The 25,893-nt window shown below is 32.3% G+C and overlaps 2 protein-coding genes and 1 pseudogene across 2 annotated transcripts; all 3 read left to right on the top strand.

The window, feature by feature from the left end:
* The first annotated feature begins 371 nt into the window (after window positions 1-371).
* On the top strand, window positions 372-2,009 carry LOC132938448 (uncharacterized). The gene is made up of 5 exons (XM_061005288.1): window positions 372-410; window positions 641-763; window positions 858-1,060; window positions 1,172-1,322; window positions 1,956-2,009. Exons 1-5 carry the CDS (start codon window positions 372-374, stop codon window positions 2,007-2,009), a joined length of 570 nt encoding a protein of 189 aa, XP_060861271.1.
* A 6,089-nt stretch (window positions 2,010-8,098) lies between these two features.
* Window positions 8,099-12,764, top strand: LOC132936811 (uncharacterized; annotated as a pseudogene).
* Window positions 12,765-23,316: 10,552 nt separating this feature from the next.
* Window positions 23,317-24,226, top strand: LOC132938440 (E3 SUMO-protein ligase ZBED1-like). The gene is made up of 3 exons (XM_061005277.1): window positions 23,317-23,473; window positions 23,533-23,739; window positions 23,868-24,226. Exons 1-3 carry the CDS (start codon window positions 23,317-23,319, stop codon window positions 24,224-24,226), a joined length of 723 nt encoding a protein of 240 aa, XP_060861260.1.
* Window positions 24,227-25,893: the final 1,667 nt, after the last annotated feature.

Here is a 25,893-nt window from a genome sequence, read left to right as displayed (position 1 = left end):
TAATTTTAAAAACAACTAAGTTATTTTGTAGTAATAGTAATTATAATATATAATGTTTGTATTGGTGTTGACCGTAGTCCGGAATATTCATTTAAAAATAGCTAGGTCAAATTTTGGGGCGTTGTCCGAATAAAAACTAGTATCGATAGGAGGTCGTATAAGACCGTTGGTGGAATAAAACTAATATTAATAAGAGGTCAAATTAAGGGCGTTGGCTGGTTTAATGAACATTGCTATGAATATTCCACATTTCAAAGTTGCTATGGTAGTGGAAACATTACAGTATATAAGGCTAGCGTATTAACAGCAATATTACAGTCAACATTCAACAACTAGAACTTCTTCATCATCTATAACAATTCAGCTTCAAGATGTCTTACAGAACTTCGATCATCGATTCCGGATCAGAGGTTAGTAATTGAATCACTTTAATAACTAAAGCAAATTGGAGGTCAGTCGTAAAACTACTCAACGCTATGGTTATAATAAATTCGTGGTTGATTATAACTTTATTTTAAACATAATATTAAAATTAAATAATAATTAGAGTGTGACTGTAACGTTGCTCAATATTGTTTTAGAGATCGGCTGTAAGCCACTCATACATTTATAGTTATTCACCTTAGTTTATGTTTTATAGAACGAATTTGAGTCCCTGGACACAAAAATGAAGCCTTCTACTTCAAAGCAGGTCAAAACATCGTTAAAAAGAGGGGCTGAAAAAACAGTAGACAAAAAAAACAGAAAAAAACAGATGAAAACAGTAAGATAAATAATAATTTATCATATTAATACTTTATCTAATATTCTAAGGTTATGAATTATGGCATGAATTTATTTATTTGTTTTTTTTTTAGAGTTCATCATACAGAGAAATTCTCGAAGAGAAATTGCGGGCGGAAGAATTTGATGAAGAGATTTTTAATTCTGTCACTTTTCGTCAGGGAGATGGTTTGGCTACCATCAAAAGCCAATTTAATCCTGACGAAAAGCCAACGGATTATTGGACGATAACACATTACAAGTGTGCGAATATACACAACGTCCCAACAAAGGAAAGGTATAGACTAGACTTTGGTTTATTTTTTAAATAAAAAACTATTGCTAAATGAAAAAAATCATTAGTTTTTATTCACTGCTTAACTGATTGAATAATTAATTTATGTTGCAGGTGGCGACACTCTGAGGCATCTGTCAAGGTGACGACATCGGACAAGTCGAAAGATCAAACTCTCAATATCAGTTTAAACGAGACCATGCAGGTTATATTTGATGTAATTTTGAAAGACCCTGAACGTCGAACAATAAGAAATAAATTAGCTGCATGAAAAAAAAAAATGTAGTATAAAAATATTTTTATTTATTTAATAAAAAAAACAATACATAAATATAAATGAATTTGTATTATATCATACTATTAAGTCCTGTAAAATCATGTCAGACATTACATTAAAATGAAATTGTAAAATCTCATACAAAAATGAAGTGTCATCGTTTTGTAGATGAGAATAATAACTAAAATTATAGTTCTGTATATACTGGTTTGTGAATTCGTTTCTCTGGCAACTGATGGGTAAACCACGGACATTGTTTTTAATCAGTTCGTAAGCTGCATCGAATGTTGCTTGAAAACTCGGTAGACGTTTCTGTTTTTCTGCGATATAAAGGTCGACACAATGTTGAAGTTGTTTTAGTCTGCAGAAATCTATATGCGAGAGTGTAATATAATCATCATTTATATGCAAGGTTATTGAACTCTGCTTCACATTAATTGAATATGTGAAGTTCTCAGTAATTCTTACACGTCTACATCTGGTATGTAAGTTGTTAGTAATTGAAATGTAATTAGATTCAGACATGAGCGTACACCATTGCTCTAAATTTAATGTAATAATTTTTTTCGTTAACTTACACTCTAATAACACAATAATTGAAATTTGTTTGCTGATTAATAGTCCAACCGTAACACTTCTCTTACCAAATGGACGTATGTCAAATACCGATTTTGACACAATTACCGGTAGACCCATAACAAATTAAAGTTCTTTTCTTTTTAATAATTAAAAAACCTTTAAACTATAAACGTAATTATTTTTTTTAAAAATTTGATATAATATAACCGATGAGGGATATACTTTGAACTGAAAGCGTTTTTACTTTGCAAGCGTATTATATACTAAACTTGATAGATAAAAAAAAAAAAAAAAATGCAAAAAATGTGAACGTATAGCATAGTCGGCTACTGCATGTAGTAGAGCGGAGAATTACATATACTTACCTGTTACCTGAAAACATTTAAATTATTGCTACACGCGCTAACCCACTAGGCTATACGTTCACGAGATATTAAATCAAATATTAACACATATAAGTTGTTTTTTAAAAAATCAGCATTTATTTTAATTTACTATAACATAATATAATAAAAAAACATGATTAACAAACGGTATCGTATGACCCAGTTTCACAATTACAAATATGTTCGGTTTTACAATATTTACTTAATATGTTTTGAACATATTGATTACCTTTCATTAATAACACATATAAACACCTTGGGCTGAATCTGCAATGTTCAATCCATGGATCGTCCAGCCTTTCCCAGTTATGAAGAATAAGTCCACAACAAAAGCATTCTACGACATCATCCACTCCTGATGGTCTTATAACTCCCCGTCACACAGTGGTTAGTAATGGCTCTTGAAGATATCTAGCGAAACCACAGCCAAGGAGGTGGGGCCTGTGTGTTTCGCTGGGCGTCGCGGGGTTGACGGACCGCGGTGCTTGCCGATGGCAGGGGCGTCCACGTCGCCGGTGGATGGATACTGACTTAGAAAGTTTGCTAACACCGAGCCAATCGTCCCATTTACGGTCGATTACGTGAATCAACCAGTGACACGAGATCCAATCATGGCGTCTCTGACGAACGTCTCGCTGAAGTGCGTGAGATGAGAATCACAGAAGGCCGACGCTAGCTCCTATACGCTTAAGGCGTCGCGTCGGGTGATTACTTCTCCGAACATCCCTCATAAGTACCTTGACCGATAGATGGTTCGCATCAGCTATGAGCAAAGATGCGTCCCTGGCGGGAGAGATCAAACCGAGTGGATGGGAAAGCGCACTGGCGACTCGGTCGGCGGAGGGGCGGTGATTTGGATTCAGTCAATCGTTTACAAATGACCCAGCTCTGGAGGGAGGACTCCGGTGTAGTGCGCCGGAACCAACCTCGATGGCTGGGTGCCACCAGTGGCAAAACCTTGAACGCACCAGCCCGAGGGCCGGCAAACACAGTTTGTCGTCAAAATAAGCACAATTTGTAACCGTAAGACTGAAATCACCGAAGAGTGGGTGGAGTCAGGAACCACATGCCTGACCTACGGGCAGGTAACATCTTAGTAACGTTAGGCGAAAGCGAGGAAGCGGGGGCTAAGGCCCATCGCTGCCGTAAGAACGGCTAAAGAAACTGCGGTGACGACGGCGACGGTGGGCTCGGATCCCCCGCTGCTGAGCGGAAACCGACCGATACAAACAACACGAGGCCACCAGAACTCTGAAGGCGGCAGAGCGAGGGCAGGTCTGGGGGACCGCCGGCTACACCGGGCCGGTGTTCCCGCGCCCCCACGGGTGAAGCGCCCGCTGGTTGGGGAGGGGCTGGCGGGCCCCCTGAGAAGTTTGACCTAGGTTGCTGAAAGTGCATCGAGGTAACCCCGTGAAGACTTACTGGCGCTCACCCACCTGGCAAGGACGGCCCAACCAGGTCACGACGAGCCAGGCGTGTAGACTGACCAGTACAAGTACACACCTGCTACCGGCCGCACCAAGACGAGTCACGTTGAGAAACTGGCTGACTAATCTGGTCCGGGAAAGGGGCAGGCGGGTGTTGTACCCTGTATATACTAGACACCCTGTATGCGATATGTGCGTTCGCTGGATAACGCAATGGCCTACCTGACTGTGGGAAGTGCGTTGGTCAGCGAATTTGCCGTGCAAGGACCCATACGGTTCCCACGGACGGGGCCGTGTCGGCAGTCGGAGTACGGACTCGAGTTAGACAGAACCTCTATAGTGTAGACAGAAAATCTTAGTTATAAGTTAAATCGTGTTTGAGTAGAAATAATAAAATTAGTGAACGTGAAGTAATTTAACTAGTATTTTTATTTATAAATCATTAATTCCTGATTTCAACGATAATACGGCGTTAGCACACATCATTTGGTGGCAGCGGTGGGATGTCCAAAAGAGAAAAACTGTTGTACTTTATTCTACGGCAGTGCAATTTTGGAGATCACTAACGAATCTACGTAAGCTATCGTCGTCGAAATTTAATTTCAATATCAAGGAATCGGAATAAACACTCGTAAGTGTTGTCATAATTGTCACGTAATATAATATTCGTATTATACGCGTCATCGATACGTAGTAGCACAGACGAGGAGAGTTCGGTCGTCTTCGTCGTTGACGTCGTCACCGCCGCCGGGACAACACGTTGCCACATTATTATACGCGTTGTCGCCGCCGCCGATACGTAGTAGCACAGACAAGGAGAGTTCGGTCGTCTTCGTCGTCGACGTCATCACCGCCGCCGGGACAACACTTTACCACATCATTATACGAGACAGCGCTGCGTGCACATTTACAAGGGGAGTTCGGTCGCCGCCGTCATCGTCGTCGTCGTTGCCGCCGCCGTGTGGACAGTGCCACCGCCCAGTTCCTGTACGCGTTGCCGCAAGGGAGTAGGGCAAGGTCAACGCCGCCGCGTCAGTGGGTCAGTATATGAACACCGTGCCATTATCAGCAGCAGCGTTATCAAGTTAAACAACAACAGTCGACATCAATCATAATGCAACAATATTTTTATGTCATCGTTTTGTAAGTTTTAATAAATATTATTATAATAATATTAGTAATATAATATATAGTATAATATTTAGTAATATAGCTTATAGTAATACTATTATTGTTGTACTCTTGTCTCTCATTAATGCATGTCGAATCCGGGGGCAAGCGATAGTGATAATTCAGATTTAATAGATTTATCTAGTCCGGCTAGTGATACCTCTAGTGGGGAATTATACATACCATACAAAGTTTTAAATAGGGAAAGGGACTGTTTAGATCCAACAGGGGAGATTGTAGGTACATCTAGGTATCCATTACGAAGTCAAATTAGTTCAGAACATCTAGCAGGTACAGAGCATCTTTGCAAATCAGAGCATCCAACTAAACCAGAGCATCCAAATAATTCTGAGCATCCATCAACCCATTCACAGAATCCGAATCAACGACAGACTTTAAAAAACATACAACAATCGAACACTATTTTACACGAAGTTCAAGCGACACTAGGTAACGTAGATATTGCAATCGAGCAGTCAACACAAGTACTCCAATCAAATATAAAACCGACGTCAAATCAAGTAGTAAAAATGTCTAAACACATGTCTATAGAACAAGCACTAAAATTAATCCCAATGTTCGACGGGGAAAGTTCAGATTCTAATCATGCGTTCCAAAATTCCTACGATTTTGCACTGCAAAATATTGACCCGAGTGAAAAAGAGAATTTTGTTAAAGGAATTACAACAAGACTTACTGGTAAGGCATATCGTGCAATACGATATAAAGACATTAAGAAATATGAAGACTTGAAAACAATATTAAACTCAATGATTGAAAAAAAATTCACTTTATCACACTTACACACGAAATTATCGATGTTCAGATTAGCATACGGAGAAACGATACAACAATACGCAGATAGATCAGAACCCCGTGAAGACTTACTGGCGCACACCCGCCTGGTAAAGACGGCCCAACCAGGTCACGACGAGCCAGGCGTGTAGACTGACCAGTACAAGTACACACCTGCTACCGGCCGCACCAAGACGAGTCACGTTGAGAAACTGGCTGACTAATCTGGTCCGGGAAAGGGGCAGGCGGGGTACGGTCTTAACGAAGCTAGCCCTAGAGCTTCAATTTAACTGAACTGTAATCACAAGGACTCGGGGCAGGTCAAGCTTGGTGCTAGTAATATGACCAAGGACCTCCGAGTTCCCTGGGTCACCTGTACCTTCCAGGGTGGTAACCCGGTGGTTTAGAACACGCTAAGCCACAAAAGGTTTGAAATGGGTAGGAAGGCGGGGGGCGCTCGAACAAGGCTACACCCTCGAGCGCCCTCACGAAAAGCTCACTCATGATTGTGCAGAATCGTGCGGCGCAAAAAGAGCCGCGGGATTGAGGCCACGGCTGACGATGTCCTGCCCGGGTACAGGACTGGGCGGATGACGAACGGCCGGAAGGCGTCTTCGCACCCCCAGGCCACTTGAGGGCCCCATCCCGATTTCAACGCCAGTGGAGGGCGCATCTCCAAACCGAGCTTCCCGGGGTAATAGGAAGCACCTGGAGGTGGTCTCAGAGACTTACCGGTGGCGACGGGGAAGGGTCATCAATGAAGGAAAAGAGGACTGGCTAGGCAGTTTTCAGCAGACCAGCCATTCCAACAGTATACCCCGGAGATGGGCAGCTTGCCAAATGCAGGTCCTCAAGGATCGCAGAGCATCTGCTTACACATACGACTGCCCGACCGTCAGCTACGAAAAAGCTCCGTGCTCAAGGTGCAAGCGATCGGAGCGGACCGAAACGCAGAGCGCGGACTCACGGGAAAAACCAATAACCGTGTTCCAGGCGTATCAACGCACTGAGGAAGGGAAGACCTGATAGGCACGTCAAAAGACCCCGACGTGGGTCCCCGTATAAGGGCAACCGAGGTGATGGAGGGCACCTTCCTTTTCCGTACGGGAACCATCTACCCAAGTGGGGGAATCATACCACCTGCGACAAACCAGTGGGCATGGGCGGGAAGCGCCAGAGCATGACGAGGAAAGCAGACGCGGACCTCCGTCAGCGCGCTGGTGCTTCTAGCACGAACCTGGCTGAGAGCACACGGGCCCGACCAACTCGTGTGCGAACACGTGCAAGGTGGAAGTCCGGCTGGGGGACACCCACCGCCAATCACTCAAACCCGAGCATTCGGTACGGACACAGCACCCGGCAAAAGAAAACCGTACCACTCAAAAAAGGTCGCATCGTGTCAGCGTAAGAACTGCCCCGGTGTCGATGCTAGTGGGAAAAGAGTCGTTATGAGTACTCTGGATAACGGATCCTTCAATCTCATCCCGTGGGCGACGAGGACAGCCCCACTGAAAACCCGACCTAGCTAACGCCCGAACGGTAACAGTGCCCGTCGAGCTGTGTGGCGTGCGTCCGGCTGACGCGCGCGTGCACCTCGCGTGCTCGCGCTCGCCGGCCGCGCGTTCGCGACATATGTGGATGGCCTCGCGGGGGCTGTCGGGAGTAACGCCTTAGTAGAAGGGGAGGAATTTGCCTGGGTCGAATCCAGCGCTCGCCGACGCGGATCAGCAAGACCCAACGTTCTACCTCGTACGGGAGTAGCCGGCGGGGGACCGTCAGCCTGGCGCCGGGGCGCCCTGAACCGAACCTGTCGGAGGGATGCGACCGCGTCACAAAGGCGTGAAGTAGCCGCCCTCGAGAAATATGGCTAAAGGTGTAACAACCCCCGAGGGTCTTATACTCCCCGTCACACAGTGGTTTACAATGGCTGTTGAAGATATGGTGTAAAAAGGTGTAAAGGTGTAAAAACCCCCGAGGGAATGGTCTTATAACTCCCCGTCACACAGTGGTTAGTAATGGCTGTTGAAGATGTTTGGTAAACTGCTGGCTGGCTGTTGTTTTGACGAAGAAGACTGTTCTGCTGCTGGCTGCTCTTGGAACTGCTGTTGCTTGAACTGATAACGATAAGCTAAGAAATTCTGGGTTTTATACTCGAAAATAACCCTCTCTTCTCTCATTAGAATTTTTTTGTGATGGATTTAAACATTTTAACTTATTTTACATCCTGTTTTAATATTATAATGGCATTGACATTTAGTAAATGTGAAAACATTTAGCTGGGCAGGTTATATTAGCAGCAATTTAGATTCATATAATATAATTAGTTTTTGAGAATGAATGTATACATTCTAATTTATTTTAAATCCTGTTTGTAATAATTTAAATTCATTTAATGTAATTTGCTGTTGTATATGAACATGTTTCAGCACCCATCTAAGGTAAGGTTATTGTAGAAATTTATTCAAGGAGGGTATTGACTATGGTAAAAGGTGAATGTCATAAACATTTGCCTGGGATAGGTTATGTTAGTGTCAATTCAAATTCAAGATTACTGGGAATGTACTTAGTCTGGCGGCGATGTAGAGTGCGCGGACTCTACGACCAGGTAAGTACTACATGTAGGGCTATGGGACTAATTCTAATTCTGCTATGGATGGAGACTCGTATATATACCAAGTCTCCCTTAACGATTAGGTACACTGTATCGACTTAGGAGGTGGATCGGAAGAGCTCCGGCGAAGGAGTAACGAGTACCGACGCAGGTGTGAATGTTGTTGCCAAATCCTTGAGTTGGATAGGTACCGGATTATTTGTGATTCTCAGAATCTGGAGACTTGCAACAACAACCAGGCGTTATACGAGGTTTAATTTATAGTGAAGTGACAAATAGTTGAATAATAAAAATAATAGTAAACTGTCGTCGGTTTACTACACTATCAATTCTGTACTATCAAAATTTAATCTACTTATTTACTGAAAACATGTGATAAGAATAAAACATAAAGTTTGACGCACTGTCGTCGGTTTACTACAATGCTCTCGCCTGCGAAAATTCGTAACATATAAATAACTATATTTTCTACATATATCTATTTTGTTCTTCTCTTAATAAAACTAATTTCACGTTTAACTCTTTTATATAAGAAAAATTTGGGTTGGAGTTTGTTCTACTTAAATAAATAGTGAATTTCAGGTTTCTAATTTTTTTTTTTTTGATATCTTTATATTAATATTTTTCTTTGATTTTATTTTCATCAATCATCTTTGTTAAGGTTACAATCGGTTCTTCATAATATTGAATTTGTTCGCAACAATAATCATATGAATGCCAAAAATTCATTATCTGTAATTTTTACCTAAATACATTAGTATAAAATATAAAATATTATATAAATCTAATAATTATAGCGATTATTTATAAAACAACACTGAATATACGTATAGGTACATAATACACGCACCTGCTGTTCTACTTCTAGAATTCTGCTTTTAACTACGTTTATTTCTGAGTTCATGATTCTGAAAATTACATAGAATTTCAAAACTAACTGTTAATTGATACGTTTTTTTAAATCTAAACCACTTTTCCTAACATTTTTATTGCATTAGTTTTATTTGAACGATTATCAAACTTATCCAGAATTGATGATATAAAACATTTATTATCCTTCAACAGATTTTATTACAATATCATTCGATATATTTTTATAATATAAAATAATAAATAATAACAAAATGATTTATTTGTAAAAACAAATTTTATTTCTTGAAAAACTGAATATTATCAATATTTGTCTAATTGTTCATATAACTCACTAAGACCCTTCTGTATATTACTTTCACAAAGAAACGCTGTATAACTCGAATTTTTATAATCATTTATCATTATTTGTTTTTCTTCTTCTAATTTTGCTCTTGTCGTTTTCAATCTCGCTTTCAGAATCTTTATATTTATATCTCTCAAGTTTTTTCTGAAAGTGACTTTGATTGCATCCATGCCGAGGTTGTTTTCGTTACGTTGTTGTAATATGGAGTTGATTTTTTCCCAGATAAGTGACGACTCCATTTTTTTTTTTTTTTTTTTTAGACATTATCTAATTTACTATATAACTCATTTAGCCCTTTTTGAATATTTTTCTCACATAAATAACTTATATAGATTAAATGTTTATATTCGTCTATTAAATTCTGTTTTTCTGCGATCAGTCTTCTTCTGGTTTCTTTCAGCACCGCTTTTTGTATTTTTATTTTAATATTTTTAATATTACAATGGAACATTTTTTCATCGATATCTTGAGCATGATAATTTTCTTTCTGCTGTTTCAATATTTGCCTGATTTGTTCGTGAATTAGTGATTTGGCTTCCATTTTTTTTTCATTTTTTTTTTTAAAAAATTCTGGAAAAATTATATAGAATTTGTAAACTATCTACTAGATAAAAAAAAATAATGCATATTAATGACAATAATTTATTTCCAACATATTCCTACTTTTTTATGTTTTTTAACTCTTTTATATTAAAAATTTGTATGTATTAATCATAATTTATTAAAACTTAAGTTTTTTCTGAAAGTGACTTTGATTGCATCCATGCCGAGGTTGTTTTCGTTACGTTGTTGTAATATGGAGTTGATTTTTTCCCAGATAAGTGACGACTCCATTTTTTTTTTTTTTTTTTTAGACATTATCTAATTTACTATATAACTCATTTAGCCCTTTTTGAATATTTTTCTCACATAAATAACTTATATAGATTAAATGTTTATATTCGTCTATTAAATTCTGTTTTTCTGCGATCAGTCTTTTTCTGGTTTCTTTCAGCACCGCTTTTTGTATTTTTATTTTAATATTTTTAATATTACAATGGAACATTTTTTCATCGATATCTTGAGCATGATAATTTTCTTTCTGCTGTTTCAATATTTGCCTGATTTGTTCGTGAATTAGTGATTTGGCTTCCATTTTTTTTGCATTTTTTTTTTTAAAAAATTCTGGAAAAATTATATAGAATTTGTAAACTATCTACTAGATAAAAAAAAATAATGCATATTAATGACAATAATTTATTTCCAACATATTCCTACTTTTTTATGTTTTTTAACTCTTTTATATTAAAAATTTGTATGTATTAATCATAATTTATTAATACTTAAGTTTTTTCTGAAAGTGACTTTGATTGCATCCATGCCGAGGTTGTTTTCGTTACGTTGTTGTAATATGGAGTTGATTTTTTCCCAGATAAGTGACGACTCCATTTTTTTTTTTTTTTTTTTTTTTTCTATTCTAGAAAAATTGAATAGAAATAAAATAATGTACAGTAATAATAATAATTTATTATTTTATTTTATATTTAACTCTTTTATATAAGAAAAAACTGTGTTAATCATAATTTACTAACATGTTTAACACTTAAAAGCTATGGTTCTCCTTGGAAAAATAATAATATCTCTGTTTTTACAACATATTTCCAATTAAGGACTACTCTTTCAGCTAATTTCCCTACGACTCCGCCTCTACTTCTTAATTTGTTGACCACTAGACCAATTCCAGTGGCTTCTAAAAGTTCTATAGTCATCGGTAGTTTCGAAAGTTTGTATACGCATTCATATAATTGTTCGTTGTTACAGGCCTCATCAGCTCTTACGATTTTTCTGGCGTAGTGATTAATCACTCTGACTGAATGAATGTATACATTCTAATTTATTTTAAATCCTGTTTGTAATAATTTAAATTCATGTAATGTAATTTGCTGTTGTATATGAACATGTTTCAGCACCCATCTAAGGTAAGGTTATTGTAGAAATTTATTCAAGGAGGGTATTGACTATGGTAAAAGGTGAATGTCATAAACATTTGGCTGAGATAGGTTATGTTAGCGTCAATTTAAATGCATGTAATGCGATTTTGCTGTTGTACCTGTATGTTCATGTTTTAGCAGTTTTCTATAATGTAAGGTTATGGCACCAGGCCATTGCTATGGCCATTTGTATACTTAATTATTGAAGTAGTGGTAAAAATCTGTGTATAAAAGACAGAGGGAATTCTCTAATATTCACCAGTCTTCAAGATTTCATCCCAGGACAAGAAGCTCAGTTCAACAGAAATACTACCAAAATAAAATGTCGTAGCAAATTACCATAGCAAATTGGAGGCCGGTCGTAACACCACTCAACGCTATGGTTATAATTCTTGAAATAATATTAAATGACTGATTATAACATAGTTTTTTTAAAAAAAAAAAAAATAAATATTTAGTAACTAAAGTATATTGGAAGTGCGTCGTAACATTACTCAACGCTTTGGGTATAATTCTTGGGACATAGAAAAAATATATAATGAAAAAAAAACAGTAAAAATAATATACTATGTTTTATGTTTCACAGAATGAACATTTTAGCAAATCAATTGATATGAGACCGTCCTTTTTAAAAACAAAACCTGGAACAAAACGTTCTGCAGAAAAAACAAGTGTTAAAAAACCTATGAAAAAGAAGCAGAATAAAATGGTAATAAAAATAATATTTTTTCCTAATGATAGCATAAATAATTTAATTTTTTTTATAGAATGCATCATACAGAGATAATATCGGCGAACGCTTGAGATCAGAAGATTTTGATGTTGAAGTATTTAATTCGCTAACATTCAGACAAGGAGATGGCGTTGTGACAATAAAGACGCCTTTTGAAGAAAAAGGAAAGGATCTTTGGGTGCTAAGTCATTATAAGGTTACTAACATCGAGAATGTACCAGTAAAGGACAGGTAAATACATTGGTTTAAATTTAAAAAACTATTGCTGAATCTGTTTTTTTTTTACTGATTTTATTTACTTCTTTTGTTTTTAAATAAAATAATTTGTTGTAATAGATGGAAGTTCAGTGAAGCTACTGTTAGATTGTACACGACCGACGAATAAAAAGATCAAACACTTAATACTGGTCTTAATGAGACAATGCAAATTATATTTGATAAATTACTAACCGATCCAAAGCGTCAAACTATTAAAAGCAAGACGGTTGTTTGATTATTATACGGAAAAATGAGTTTCATTTAATAAAACAAAATATTATTATACATGTATGTTTTTATTTGTTCAATACTCAAAGGTCTTGGAAAATATAAACCTATAAACTATATAGTATGCCTGAGAAAAAAATTTCTAATTGAAACATTGCTATCAATTCTGTACTATCAAAATTTAATCTACTTATTTACTGAAAACATGTGATAAGAATAAAACATAAAGTTTGAAACTAAAACGCATTAAAACTATTCTTTATGATTAAAGGCGACATGTAATTTAAAAAAAAAGCAAGTTTATTATTGAATAAAAAAGTTTTTATTTTTTAAATAAATAATTATTAAACATATTTATATATTTTATATTATTAGATCTTGTAAAATCATATCGGACAATGTGTTAAAATGAAATTGTAATATTTCATATAAAAATGATGTGTCATCGTTCTGTAAATGATTATAATAATTAAAATCATAGTTTTGAATATATTGGTTGGTAAATTCGTTCCTTTGGCAAGTGGACGGCAGACCACGGACATCATTTTTAATTAGGTCATATGCAGTGTTGAAAGTAATTTGGTAATTTGCAAAACGTTTTTGCTTGTCTACCACATACAAATCAATCAAATTCTGTAATTGACGAAGCCGGTACAAATCTACGTGTGTCAAGGTAATGTATTCCTCGTTTAGATGTAGGGTAATTGAACTCTGTTTGACATTAATTGAATATGAAAAGGAATCGGTAATCTTTACACGCCTCACCCTGGTATTTAGGTTATTAATAATTGAATTGTAATTAGATTCAGACATCAGCGTAAACCATTCTTCTAAACTTAATGTAATAATTTTCTTTGAAGGTTTACATTCTAATAATAAAATAATTGAAATCTGCTTATTAATTAGTAATCCAACTGTAATACTTTTCTTGTTAAAAGCTCGGATGTCGAATGTAGACTTACAGACAATTATTGGTGGACTCATAATGAAGTTTTTTTTTGCTAAATTTTTTAAAAAAGTACACAATAAAAAGTAGGATATAACTGTTAGGAGTTATACATTGGACTGTTAGTTTTTTCCTTTGCAGTCATATTATATACTAAAAACTCGGATAAAAAAAAAATGCAAAAATGTGAACGTACAGATAGCCAATTAGTGCATACTAGAGAGGGAATTTACATATACTTACTAACCTGTTACCTGAAAAACATTTTAAATTATTATATACGCACTAACCCGCTAGGCTATACGTCCACGAGATATTAAATCGAATAATAAAACATTCAATTTTTTTTATTTTTTTTTTTTTATTGAATACGGCAAATATTATAAACAGTATAATATATAAAAAAACATGATTTAACAAATGGTGTCGTACGAACTGGTTTCACAATTACAAATAAATTCGGTTTTACAATATTTACTTAAGACTTTTTGAACAAACTGATTTCCTTTCATTAACAATACAAATAAACATTTCGATGAAAATCGAGTGTGTTCTATAAAACAACTATCATCGATTTCAAAACTATACAGAATTATTCCACACCAATGGCATTGAACTGCATCATCGAGATTGATATAGTAAAATCCGCATTCCGAGAGTTTGTACTTTTTCTGACCGGTATTGAAACATAGACATTTTATGCGGACAAAATTACACATTGACAAAGTGCGCCTTCATAATAAACCGACAATTTAAAAGTTTCAAGCCATTTAATCTGAAATGTACGTTGATATTTTCCCTAGTATTCTCATATGGGGAATCTAACTTAAAATTGTAATGGTGACCAATGATCACACGTCTTGTATTAAAAATATCAAAATCTTATGTACATTTCAGACGAGATTAAAATAATTATAAATCAATTATTGATAATCTACGAAGCCAATTATAATGATAAATTAGAAGAAGAAAAAACATACGAAGAAAAAATTAGATTTATAAATGAAAAAATTAAAAGACTAAAAGACCAAAAAGAACAACTAAAAAAAGTATTTAAACAATCGCAATATATATCGTATCAATGTGAAATTAATATACGCAATTCCTTAAAATTTAATTGAGCACACAAAAAAGGGTAAGATATCTTTTGTAAATAAGAGCGGAAAGAAGCCAAATTCGCATGCAAATAAATAAAAATACCAAGAAGAAACCAATTATATTACACGTGATACAATTCCCAAGATAAGAATCTCGTACTAAAAACAATAAACAATCTTTCATATCCCAGATCTTAATATTTCGAGAACTTCACATAATTAATTAATGTGAAGCAGAGTTCAATAACCTTACATATAAATTATGATTATATTACATTCTCGCATATAGATTTCTGCAGACTTAGACAACTTCAGCATTGTGTAGACCTCTATATCGCAGAAAAATAGAAACGACTACTGAGTTTTCAAGCAACATTTGATGCAGCTTACGAACTGATTAAAAACGATGTCCGAGGTTTGCCCATCAGTTACTTGAGGAACGAAATCACAAACCAGTATATACAAAACTATGATTTTTATTATTATTCTCATCTACAAAACGATGACACTTCATTTTTGTATGAGATATTACAATTTCATTTTAACGCAATATCTGACATGATTTTATAGGACTTAATAGTATGATATAATACAAATCCATTCATATTTATATATTATTTTTATATTAAATAAAAAATTATTTTTATATTACACTCATCATGCGGCTAATTTATTTCTTATCGTTCGACGTTTAGGATCTTTCAAAATTACATCGAAGATGACCATGCAGGTCTCGTTAAAACTGATGTTTGATGTCTGGTCTTTCGACTTATCTGTCGTCGTCACCGTGACGGATGCCTCAAAATGACGCCACCTGCAACATAAATTAATTATTCAATCAGCTGAGCCGTGAATAGAAACAGATGGTTTTTTTTTTCATTCAGCAATAGTTTTTTAATTAAAAAGTAAACCAAAGTCTATTATTTACCTCTCCTGTGTAGGAACATGGTGAGTGTAATATAAAAACAATATATAAATATAAATTAATAAGAAGTCAGAAAACGAAAAATTGTTCGAAGTTAATTATTTGAAAGAGATGTTTCACAACTTTTGGTACTCAACCATGCAAAAGTAAGTCTAATAAATTCATTGAAAAACGTAAAAACTAAAAAAAAAACAGAAAACTCTTGTTACACATCTGCATGAAATTATGAGCCGTGGGTTTTATTTTACATAAAACGAATACTCACTCAAGAAGTTCGGGACATAGCATTCAAAACTTCTAATACACTTGCATGTAATTCATCTGATTTCAATAAATTACTAAATGGAATGTTCAATAAATTATTATCTGAGCAAAACCAATTTTTAGCGAAAGGATCTGGGTGGTCCTTTAAAACTATAGTTGTATTACAATTGAGAATTAATATAGTGAATCCTCTCAGGGGAGGAACGTATTTAGATCTACCTGAATATATACAAAATAAAACAGCAATAATAAATATAAAAAATAACGATGCTAAATGTTTTAAATATTCAATACGATCTAAGTTTGATAATCGATCGAATAAAACTTATTTAAATAAAAAATATTTTAATATGTTAGAAAAAAAAAGTGGTTTAGATTTTAAATGTATTGACTCTCTACACCAATCAGTCAGATGAAAAAAATTTGGACGTACAAACGATGTATCAATTAACATTTATAGTTTAAATGATAAAAAAACATATATTTCCTTTGTATATTTGTGATACTGAAAGAAAAAACATTTCGATCTATTTTTGTTCAATAATGATGAAACATCATATAACTGTTATATAAAAATTTATCAAGATTCGTTTGAAGTCAGAAAACTAAAAATTGTTCTAAGCTAATTATCTGTAAAAGATGTTTTACTACTTTTGGGAATAAACCGTGAAAGAGCAAACTTTGGGGCATGAAAGGATTGATTGAACATCAATATAATTGTAGAAAGAACCAATTAGGGAGGCCTATAATGTTGGAAGAGGGAGATGATGATTTTATTTATTTTGAAAGTTATAAAAAAATTCAAAGGATACCAATTGTTAATTATGCAGACTTCGAATGTATTTTAACTACTAAAAAACCTAATGAATTAATTCAGAATTGTAAAAAAAAACACTTGTTACACATTTACATGAAAATATGAGCTATGTGATTTATGTAAAAGTCGACTATGATATTATACCAAAAAAGCTAGTAAAACAGTTTAAAATTCTGAGGAAGGTGGTTTATAGAGGTGTGAAGCTTGCACAAAAGTTTATTTAAAATATGATTGATATAATAAATAATATCAATAAAATTTATCAAATTAATACACCAATGAATAAATTAACTGAAAAAGAAGAGAAACATTTTAAAATTTAATAAGGGTTCGAGATAACTGTCATTTTACTGGTAAATATATGCAATGTCTCTGTCTTCAATGTAATTTTGAAATAACTAGTCCATCGTTTATTCCAATATTCTTTCATAAGTTATCGAAGGATAGTCACTTCATAATTCGAGAACTAGGTTGTGATGATAAAGATATTCACATTCTTCCTAATTCATCAGAAAAATATATATCCTTTAGCAAGGATATCGCCCCTAGATTTAGTATAAAATTTGTTGATACATTCCGTTTTATGAGTGAGTCGTTAAGTAAACTTGCAGGCAATTTATTTGAAGATAAGTCAAAGTTTAAAGAAACTCTTAAAATATTTTCAATGAAATCATTAGATCTAGTTACACGGAAAGGAGTCTTCCCTTATGAATATGTTGATAGTTGGAGTAAATTGGATAATGTTTTTTTATTATCAAAGCTTGAATTCTATAACTCCTTAACAGATGAGAAAATGAGTGATAAGGATTATATACATGCAAAAAATATACGGAATACATTTGATATAAAGACTTTGGGTGAATATAGATGGTTGATTGATTAAAATATCTATGTTTATCATAATGTTTATTAAATGGTTAAAAAATGTTAGAAAAATGAAATAAGTTGAAAAAAGAAGTTTTTATTCCGTATATACAGGGTGATTTATTAAGCGAATAACACTCATTATCTCAAAAAGTATTAATGTTTTTGAAAATATTTTTTTACATAGTTTCAAGTTGTTAGATATTTATGAATCAAAATACTTAAAAAATATTCTGCTTTGGAATATGAATTTAAAACTCTATGCTGTCATTCAAAAAAGTAAAAACATACAAAATTATATAGATAAAAATATAATTTTAAATATAATATAAATATAATTTTTTTATAAAAACATATTTTTTTTAACAACTTGAAACTATATAAAAAAATATTTTCAAAAACATTAATACTTTTTGAGATAATGAGTGTTTTACGCTTTATGAACTTTCCAAGTTAGGAATACTCTTTCGGCTAATTTCCCTACGACTCCGTCTCTACTTCTTAATTTGTTGACCACTGGACCAAATCCAGTGGCTCCTAAAAGTTCCAGTCATCAGTAGTTTTGAAAGTTTGTATACACATTCATATATTTGTTCGTTGTCACGGGCCTCAACAGCTCTCACGATTTTTCTGGTGTAGTGATTAATCACTCTGACTGACCTTTATATATAAATGTTTCTTTATTAGGTTAGTTCATACATAAATGCTTATATTATTTTATGAAACCAAATATAATATAAGCATTTATATCAAAATAAAAATTAACTATGATAACAGATCAGGTAAACTATAGTTTTCAATGATTATATTTAATTTGCAGATATTAACGAATAATTTAAAAATAACGTTAAAGAAAAAAAACAATACTATATTAAAAACTATAAAAAAAAAATTACATTGAATACCTATATACATAAATATAAACTTAAAATATATTTAATAATTATTCATAATAAATTAAAAAAAAAAAAAATTTTAACCTGATCTAAACCTTTTGCGCTTAGATTCTGCTGTTGTAATAAAATCTAACCTTTTACCGAAACAATGTTCTCGCCTACGAAAATTCGTAACATATAAATCACTATATTTTCGGCATATATCCATTTTTTTTCTCTTAATAAAACTAATTTCGCATTTAACTCTTTTATATAAGAATAATTCAGCTTAGAGTTTGTTCTACTTAAATAAATAGTAAATTTGAGGTTTCAAATTTTTTTTTTAAGATCCTTATATTCGTATCTCTCTTTAATTTTATTTACATCTATCATCTTCGTTCATGTAACAATCTGTTCTTCATAATATTGAATATGATCACAACAATAATCATATGAATGCCAAAAATTAATTTTCTGTAATTTTACCTGAATACATTAGTATAAAATATATAATATATAAATCTAATAATTAAAACGATTATTTATCAACATTGAATATACATATATATATATATATATAAATATATCACTAATAATATAATAATTACTTATTATATAATTCAAAGCTAAATAAATTCAAAGCTAAGGACATTCACTGAACAATTAAGTAATGTGGACGATAAAGTGTACTCTGCTTTAAATGTAGTAGAAAATACTATTCATAATAACAAATCTCAAATTTTTAGTCAAAGTAAAATAACAAATTATCTATTATAAAGTTGCAACACATATTTTGTTATATTTTTTTAAAACTTTGATTTGGAAAGAAATTAATTCCATTTTAAGGCAACTTTAAGAAAACAACCACGGCATGGACGTAGACAAAGAAACTTTCTCAAAAAAATGAAAGACATCAACATCAAAATGTAGAAAGCGTCTTTGAAAGCTACAAGGAAAAAGTTGAAAGAAGAAAAACAATTATTTAAGTTAATTATATACCACATATCTCTGTGAGAAAAATATTCAGAAAGGACTCAATGTGTTGTACAGTAAAATAATATGGTATATAATATAGTCGTTTACAATATTCTGTTTTTCTAAAATAAAATAATAAATTATTACCATAAATATGCATTATTTTTTATCTAGTAAATAGTTAACGAATTCTATTTGATTTTTCTAGAATTAAGAAAAAAAATGGGGTCATCAAAATCATTAATTATTCAAGAAATTAGATTTTAACACTATACTTAAAGAGCAGGAAGTAATGGCGCTTAAAGGCAGCGGATTTTCGTTAGATAGCATAGACGGTATAATATTATTAAATATAATCCTACACAAGCCTATTGGAGGAGCGTTATATATACCATGACCGGAATTTATTGAAAACAAAAAAGCAACCATTAATGTTCAAAACGACGACAATATATGTTTTAAATACAGGAAGAAGCCCTTAGCCCACAGTCTATCAACATAAAGCAAATAATTAACTTTTTAAAATTAACGGGATTATTTCACTTAATATAACCTAGATATTTCTCAAACATACTGTTCATTATTATGTACTCATTTTTCTATTTATCTTTGTATCTATCTATTGTTATTTTCATATTCTATTGCTCTGTACATATCACTATTAATGTTTCTTTTTGTTAAAAAATATTAATGTTTTAATGCCAATAACCTTTGCTGTTGCGGCTTATGTAAATAAAAAAAAAAAAAAAAAATGTTTTAAACACAGTAGTGATGGACAGAAACGACTATTTGATACTACCGACTATTAGTCGGTTTTCATCACGTACTACCGACTATTATTCGACTAATAATTTGCACGACCAGCTATATACAAATCATAGAAATTAGTCGAATAATTAGTCGACTATTTTTTTCCAACCAACTAATATGAATAAATGAAATTAGTCGACTAATTATTCGACTACTTTTTTCAACCAACTAATATGAATAAATGAAATTAGTCGACTAATTATTCGACTAAAATAACTGATAAATCGGTAATTCTAAGAAATTTAAATTGTAGTCGTAATTCTATTTACAACTAGTCAAAACAATAATACCGGTAATGACACGCACGACGCACGTCGTACGACGCACACACTACAAAGGTTTACATAGGAGACCATTGTTGTGCTAGCCGCTAGGTTTTTACAAATGGGTAATTCTAAGAAATTGTATGGTCTATTGTTCAGTGTTCTGCATTGATTTTATTTAGATAGGTAAATATTTAATACCCAAAGTACCTTAGTAGTTAGTTATCATTCGACAGTCATACGCGGTATAAACTATAGGCTATTGAGTTTAAACTGTTATACATAAACTCGTATAAAATGTTGAGTAAAAAAAATTCATCAAACGTGTGGTGCTATTTCACTAAAAATGTAAATAAACCTGACGAAGCTAAGTGTAATTTATGTCATACTGTGTACAAACATGGTCACGGTACCTACATCAAATCTGCACGAACATTTGCGCCGTAAATATCAGTCAAAACTTGACGCAGATAAGTCTAAATTTGAATTGGACAAAGATTTAGATTTGCGATTTCAACAAGGTAAGTGATAGTATACTTTTTTAATTGATATTTTAATTCAATTTCAATTTTGTATTTTATTTAGGAGAGGCATCAACATCAACATCCAAACGTAGTTTTAGGAAAACAAGTGAAACAACTATAATGACAAACAATTCAATTAATGACGTTCAAGTGCCTGTATTAAAAAAACAAACAAAACAATTACTTCTTTCAAAAAGGTAATTTTATTTGATTTATTTACATATTTTAGTACAAAAAAATAAGCGGGTAAATGGATGTCACTCTGTTGTACATTAGGGGGTGGGATGGACCTCAGTCATAGAGTACCTAGGTGACTAAAATGTGTTTGTTAAATTTGAATACAATGATAGGTAATAGGTATCATTGTATACGAAAAATGATTCTGAACGGAGATGATTTGTCAGTCTAGGATAATATATTATATTTAAATATTGTTATTATTTTATTTTAACGAGTGAATTTTGATTTCGTGAAAATTTAAACACTCGTAAAATTTTTTTAATTGAATAATCATCAATTTTTTTTATAATTATTCTAAGCTAAACTTATGGACAACCTAGTATTAAATTTTCAATTCTTAGCTTTTAATAAAAAATTGTTTATACATTTTTAACTACATAATAATTAGCAAATATTCATGATTTTGACAATTTTCGTCAATATTAGCACTTATAAACGCTTATAAAAAAAAAATTGTATTTTTATAATTTTTGAATGGGAGTTAGAACAACTCATGTGGACCCTTCTATTAAATTTTCAAGTATTTTGTCCCAGCTAAATTTTTTTTATCAAAATTTATAAAAAAAATCAAAAAAAATCGATTATTTCAAATGCCTATAAATAGATTAAAAATTAGTGAAATATTTTGAAAATAAAACTATATAAAGGAAATGTCAATTTAAACAACTGGTAAAATTTTCAAGTTTTTACGACTTATACTTTTTGAATAATAACAAATATCAAAAATCGTTTGAGGCTAAACCGTTATAAACGCGGTTTTGTAAAAATTTAAATTTCAAACACTCCTAAAAATTTTTTTGTCTTAGTCCGGTAGAATTTTTTTTACAGATATTTAAAGAAAAACTTATGGAGAACCTTGTACCAAATTTTAAAAACTTAGTTATAAAAGAAAAAAATTTTACGATTTTCAACCACAAAATTACTTGCAAATTTTCGCAATTTTGACATATTTCGTACCTATAAATTTGAACTTAAAGCACTTATAAAAAAAATTGTAACTAACAATTTTGGATTTTTTTTTATCACTATGTGAACAACTTATAAGAAACCTTGTATTACATTTTTTAATCTTTTTCGTGACATTTATATCTCAGTAATTTGATGAAATAAAAAAATAAAAAAATTCACAAATATCAGTCAAAGATTCTTTATATCTTGCCCATTTTAATTAATATTATTTTTATAGATTTGGTATTCCATCAGAAAAACAAAAGACAGACTTTGTGAGATCGATTGTTGAAATGATAACTGATGATTTGCAACCACTATCGTTTGTTGAAAATAGTGGATTTCAAAACGTTATTCGATTGCTTGATTCAAGGTACTTAGAGCTTTTACCAAGTCGCCGAACACTAACAAGAAGCATCTTACCTGAACTATACTCTACTACCAAAAACAAACTACAAGATATTTTGAACAAATCAAGCTATATTTCCATTACTTCGGATATTTGGACATCATTCAATACAGATTCGTTTATGACTATTACTGTCCACACGTTTGATAGTGCTTTCGTTCTTAAAACATTTGTATTATGCACTTTAAAATTGGAAAATAGTCATACAGGAGAATATCTTAGTCAAACGTTGGAAAATATATTTAATGAATGGGGAATTAGACACAAAATTGTAGCAATTGTAACAGATTCGGGGGCTAATATTAAATCTGCCGTAAACAAATTAAGAATACCACACATACCTTGTACAGCGCACATATTAAATTTAATTGTTACCCAAGCTTTAGTATTTATAAGTCCATATGGTGACAATACTGACAATAATACTTTAGAACCTAATGAATGTCAAAATCTAAATGATTTATTAAAGAAGTATCGTTCCATTGTGACATAATTTAAAAGAAGTGAAGTTGCAAATAGGAAATTAGCCGAAAAATTAACACAGTTAGGAGCTTTAAAATTAAAACTTAAACAAGACGTGTCAACTAGATGGAACAGTAGCCTATTGATGTTGGAAAGACTGGTCGAATTAAAAGAACCATTGACCTATGCTATGCTTACCTTAAAGGATGGACCTGTAATGTTAAATGCGCAAGAATGGGAAGTAATAGAAGATGTTATCCCCATATTAAAATCATTTGAAGTAATGACTACTGAGTTATCAGGAGAGAACTATCCGACATTGGCAATGGTTATTCCATTAGTAAGAAGTAAGTAAGAAATTCAAAAAAAATAAATAAATAATAAATAATTAAACAAATATTTTTAGGTTTACACATTTCTCTAGTATCAAAACAAATGAGAACATACTTAGGTCAGCTACTCAAGCAAAAATTGTTGGGAAATTTAAACAGTCGTTTTAAACCCATTGAAGAGCAAAATCCTAAACCTGAATTTTCAAGAGCGAATCTACTTGACCCTCGTTTTAAAAAATTGGCATTTCAGCATACAATTAATGCTGAAAACGTAGAAAAGAGTATTACAGATAAACTATCTTTACTTATCAGTGAAATTTGAATGGTAAGGAATTAATAATATTAATACATTTTTTTTACATAAAAAATTTTGATTAATTATAAAAATGTATGTTTTTTAACATTACAGAACAAAATTCTAATATTTCTGAAACTCCTGAAATTCAAACCATCTCTAATAATGAAGCCGTCGATTTATGGAGTTTCTTGGATGATAAACTGAATACAGAACGAACTCAAATTACATCAGTAAGCACTGCGGATAACATTTTAAAACAATATTTCAGTCTACCACACTCCAATAGGAAATCAAAGCCAATCGATTTTTGGATCAAACACAAAATACTGTTGGGCGAATTATTCAACTTAGCATTGAAGTATTTAGTGATCCCTGCTACCTCAGTACCTTCAGAGAGAATTTTTTCAAAAGCAGGTGAAATCATGTCAGCAAAAAGAAATAGAACACATCCAAAAAATTTAGATATGTGAATATTTTTAAACAAAAATTTAAAACAGTTGTAAATTTGTATTTATTTTTCCTAGTAATGTTTATGTTTCTTGTTATATAATTATTATTTTTGTTATATTGTTGAATTAAAGTAATTCATGCTAGTTTGCAACCAGTCCAAAAATCAGTTGAATAATAAAAAAAAGTCGAATTGAATAACGATAATAAGTTAAATAATAAAAATCGAATAATAATAATTAGTCGAATAATAAAAATGAGTCGAATAATAATAATAATTAGTCGAATAATAAAAATGTTCGAGTAACTAAATTAGTCATATGGTACTACCGACTAAGTGGTAGTAATTAGTCACTTTTGCCCATCACTAAAATACAGTATATTAGCGAAACATGTAAACCCAGTACATGCTGAAAGAATTGGTCGTAATTATACAGCGGTAGAGCACATCTATGATTTTTCCAATATAAATTTCCCAGAACATTTAATATTAAATGCTTTAAAACAGAAAATCAATTATTCTGGTTTCTTACGTTCGATGCGAAATCTGTTGAAGAATATGAAATTTTCTTATATAAGTGTAATGACGGCCGAACATTTTTAATGGAGAGAAATTACATCGTTGCACTTCGATGTAAATTTCTTCGAGAAATTTGTACGCTGCGCAAGGTAAAAGATGATCGCCCTATCGTTTATATTGACGAAACATGGGTCAACTAAAATCATTCTGGGATATGAAAGATTGTTTATTGTTTTTAGTACGAGATTCTTATCTTGGGAATTGTATCACGTGTAATATAATTGGTTTCTTCTTGGTATTTTTATTTATTTGCATGCGAATTTGGCTTCTTTCCGCTCTTATTTACAAAAGATATCTTACCCTTTTTTGTGTGCTCAATTAAATTTTAAGGAATTGCGTATATTAATTTCACATTGATACGATATATATTGCGATTGTTTAAATACTTTTTTTAGTTGTTCTTTTTGGTCTTTTAGTCTTTTAATTTTTTCATTTATAAATCTAATTTTTTCTTCGTATGTTTTTTCTTCTTCTAATTTATCATTATAATTGGCTTCGTAGATTATCAATAATTGATTTATAATTATTTTAATCTCGTCTGAAATGTACATAAGATTTTGATATTTTTAATACAAGACGTGTGATCATTGGTCACCATTACAATTTTAAGTTAGATTCCCCATATGAGAATACTAGGGAAAATATCAACGTACATTTCAGATTAAATGGCTTGAAACTTTTAAATTGTCGGTTTATTATGAAGGCGCACTTTGTCAATGTGTAATTTTGTCCGCATAAAATGTCTATGTTTCAATACCGGTCAGAAAAAGTACAAACTCTCGGAATGCGGATTTTACTATATCAATCTCGATGATGCAGTTCAATGCCATTGGTGTGGAATAATTCTGTATAGTTTTGAAATCGATGATAGTTGTTTTATAGAACACACTCGATTTTCATCGAAATGTTTATTTGTATTGTTAATGAAAGGAAATCAGTTTGTTCAAAAAGTCTTAAGTAAATATTGTAAAACCGAATTTATTTGTAATTGTGAAACCAGTTCGTACGACACCATTTGTTAAATCATGTTTTTTTATATATTATACTGTTTATAATATTTGCCGTATTCAATAAAAAAAAAAAAATAAAAAAAATTGAATGTTTTATTAT

Source organism: Metopolophium dirhodum, chromosome 1 (genome assembly GCF_019925205.1).
Source record: "Metopolophium dirhodum isolate CAU chromosome 1, ASM1992520v1, whole genome shotgun sequence".
NCBI classification, from domain to species: Eukaryota; Metazoa; Arthropoda; class Insecta; order Hemiptera; family Aphididae; genus Metopolophium; species Metopolophium dirhodum.
This window is presented reverse-complemented; position numbering and strand designations above follow the sequence as displayed.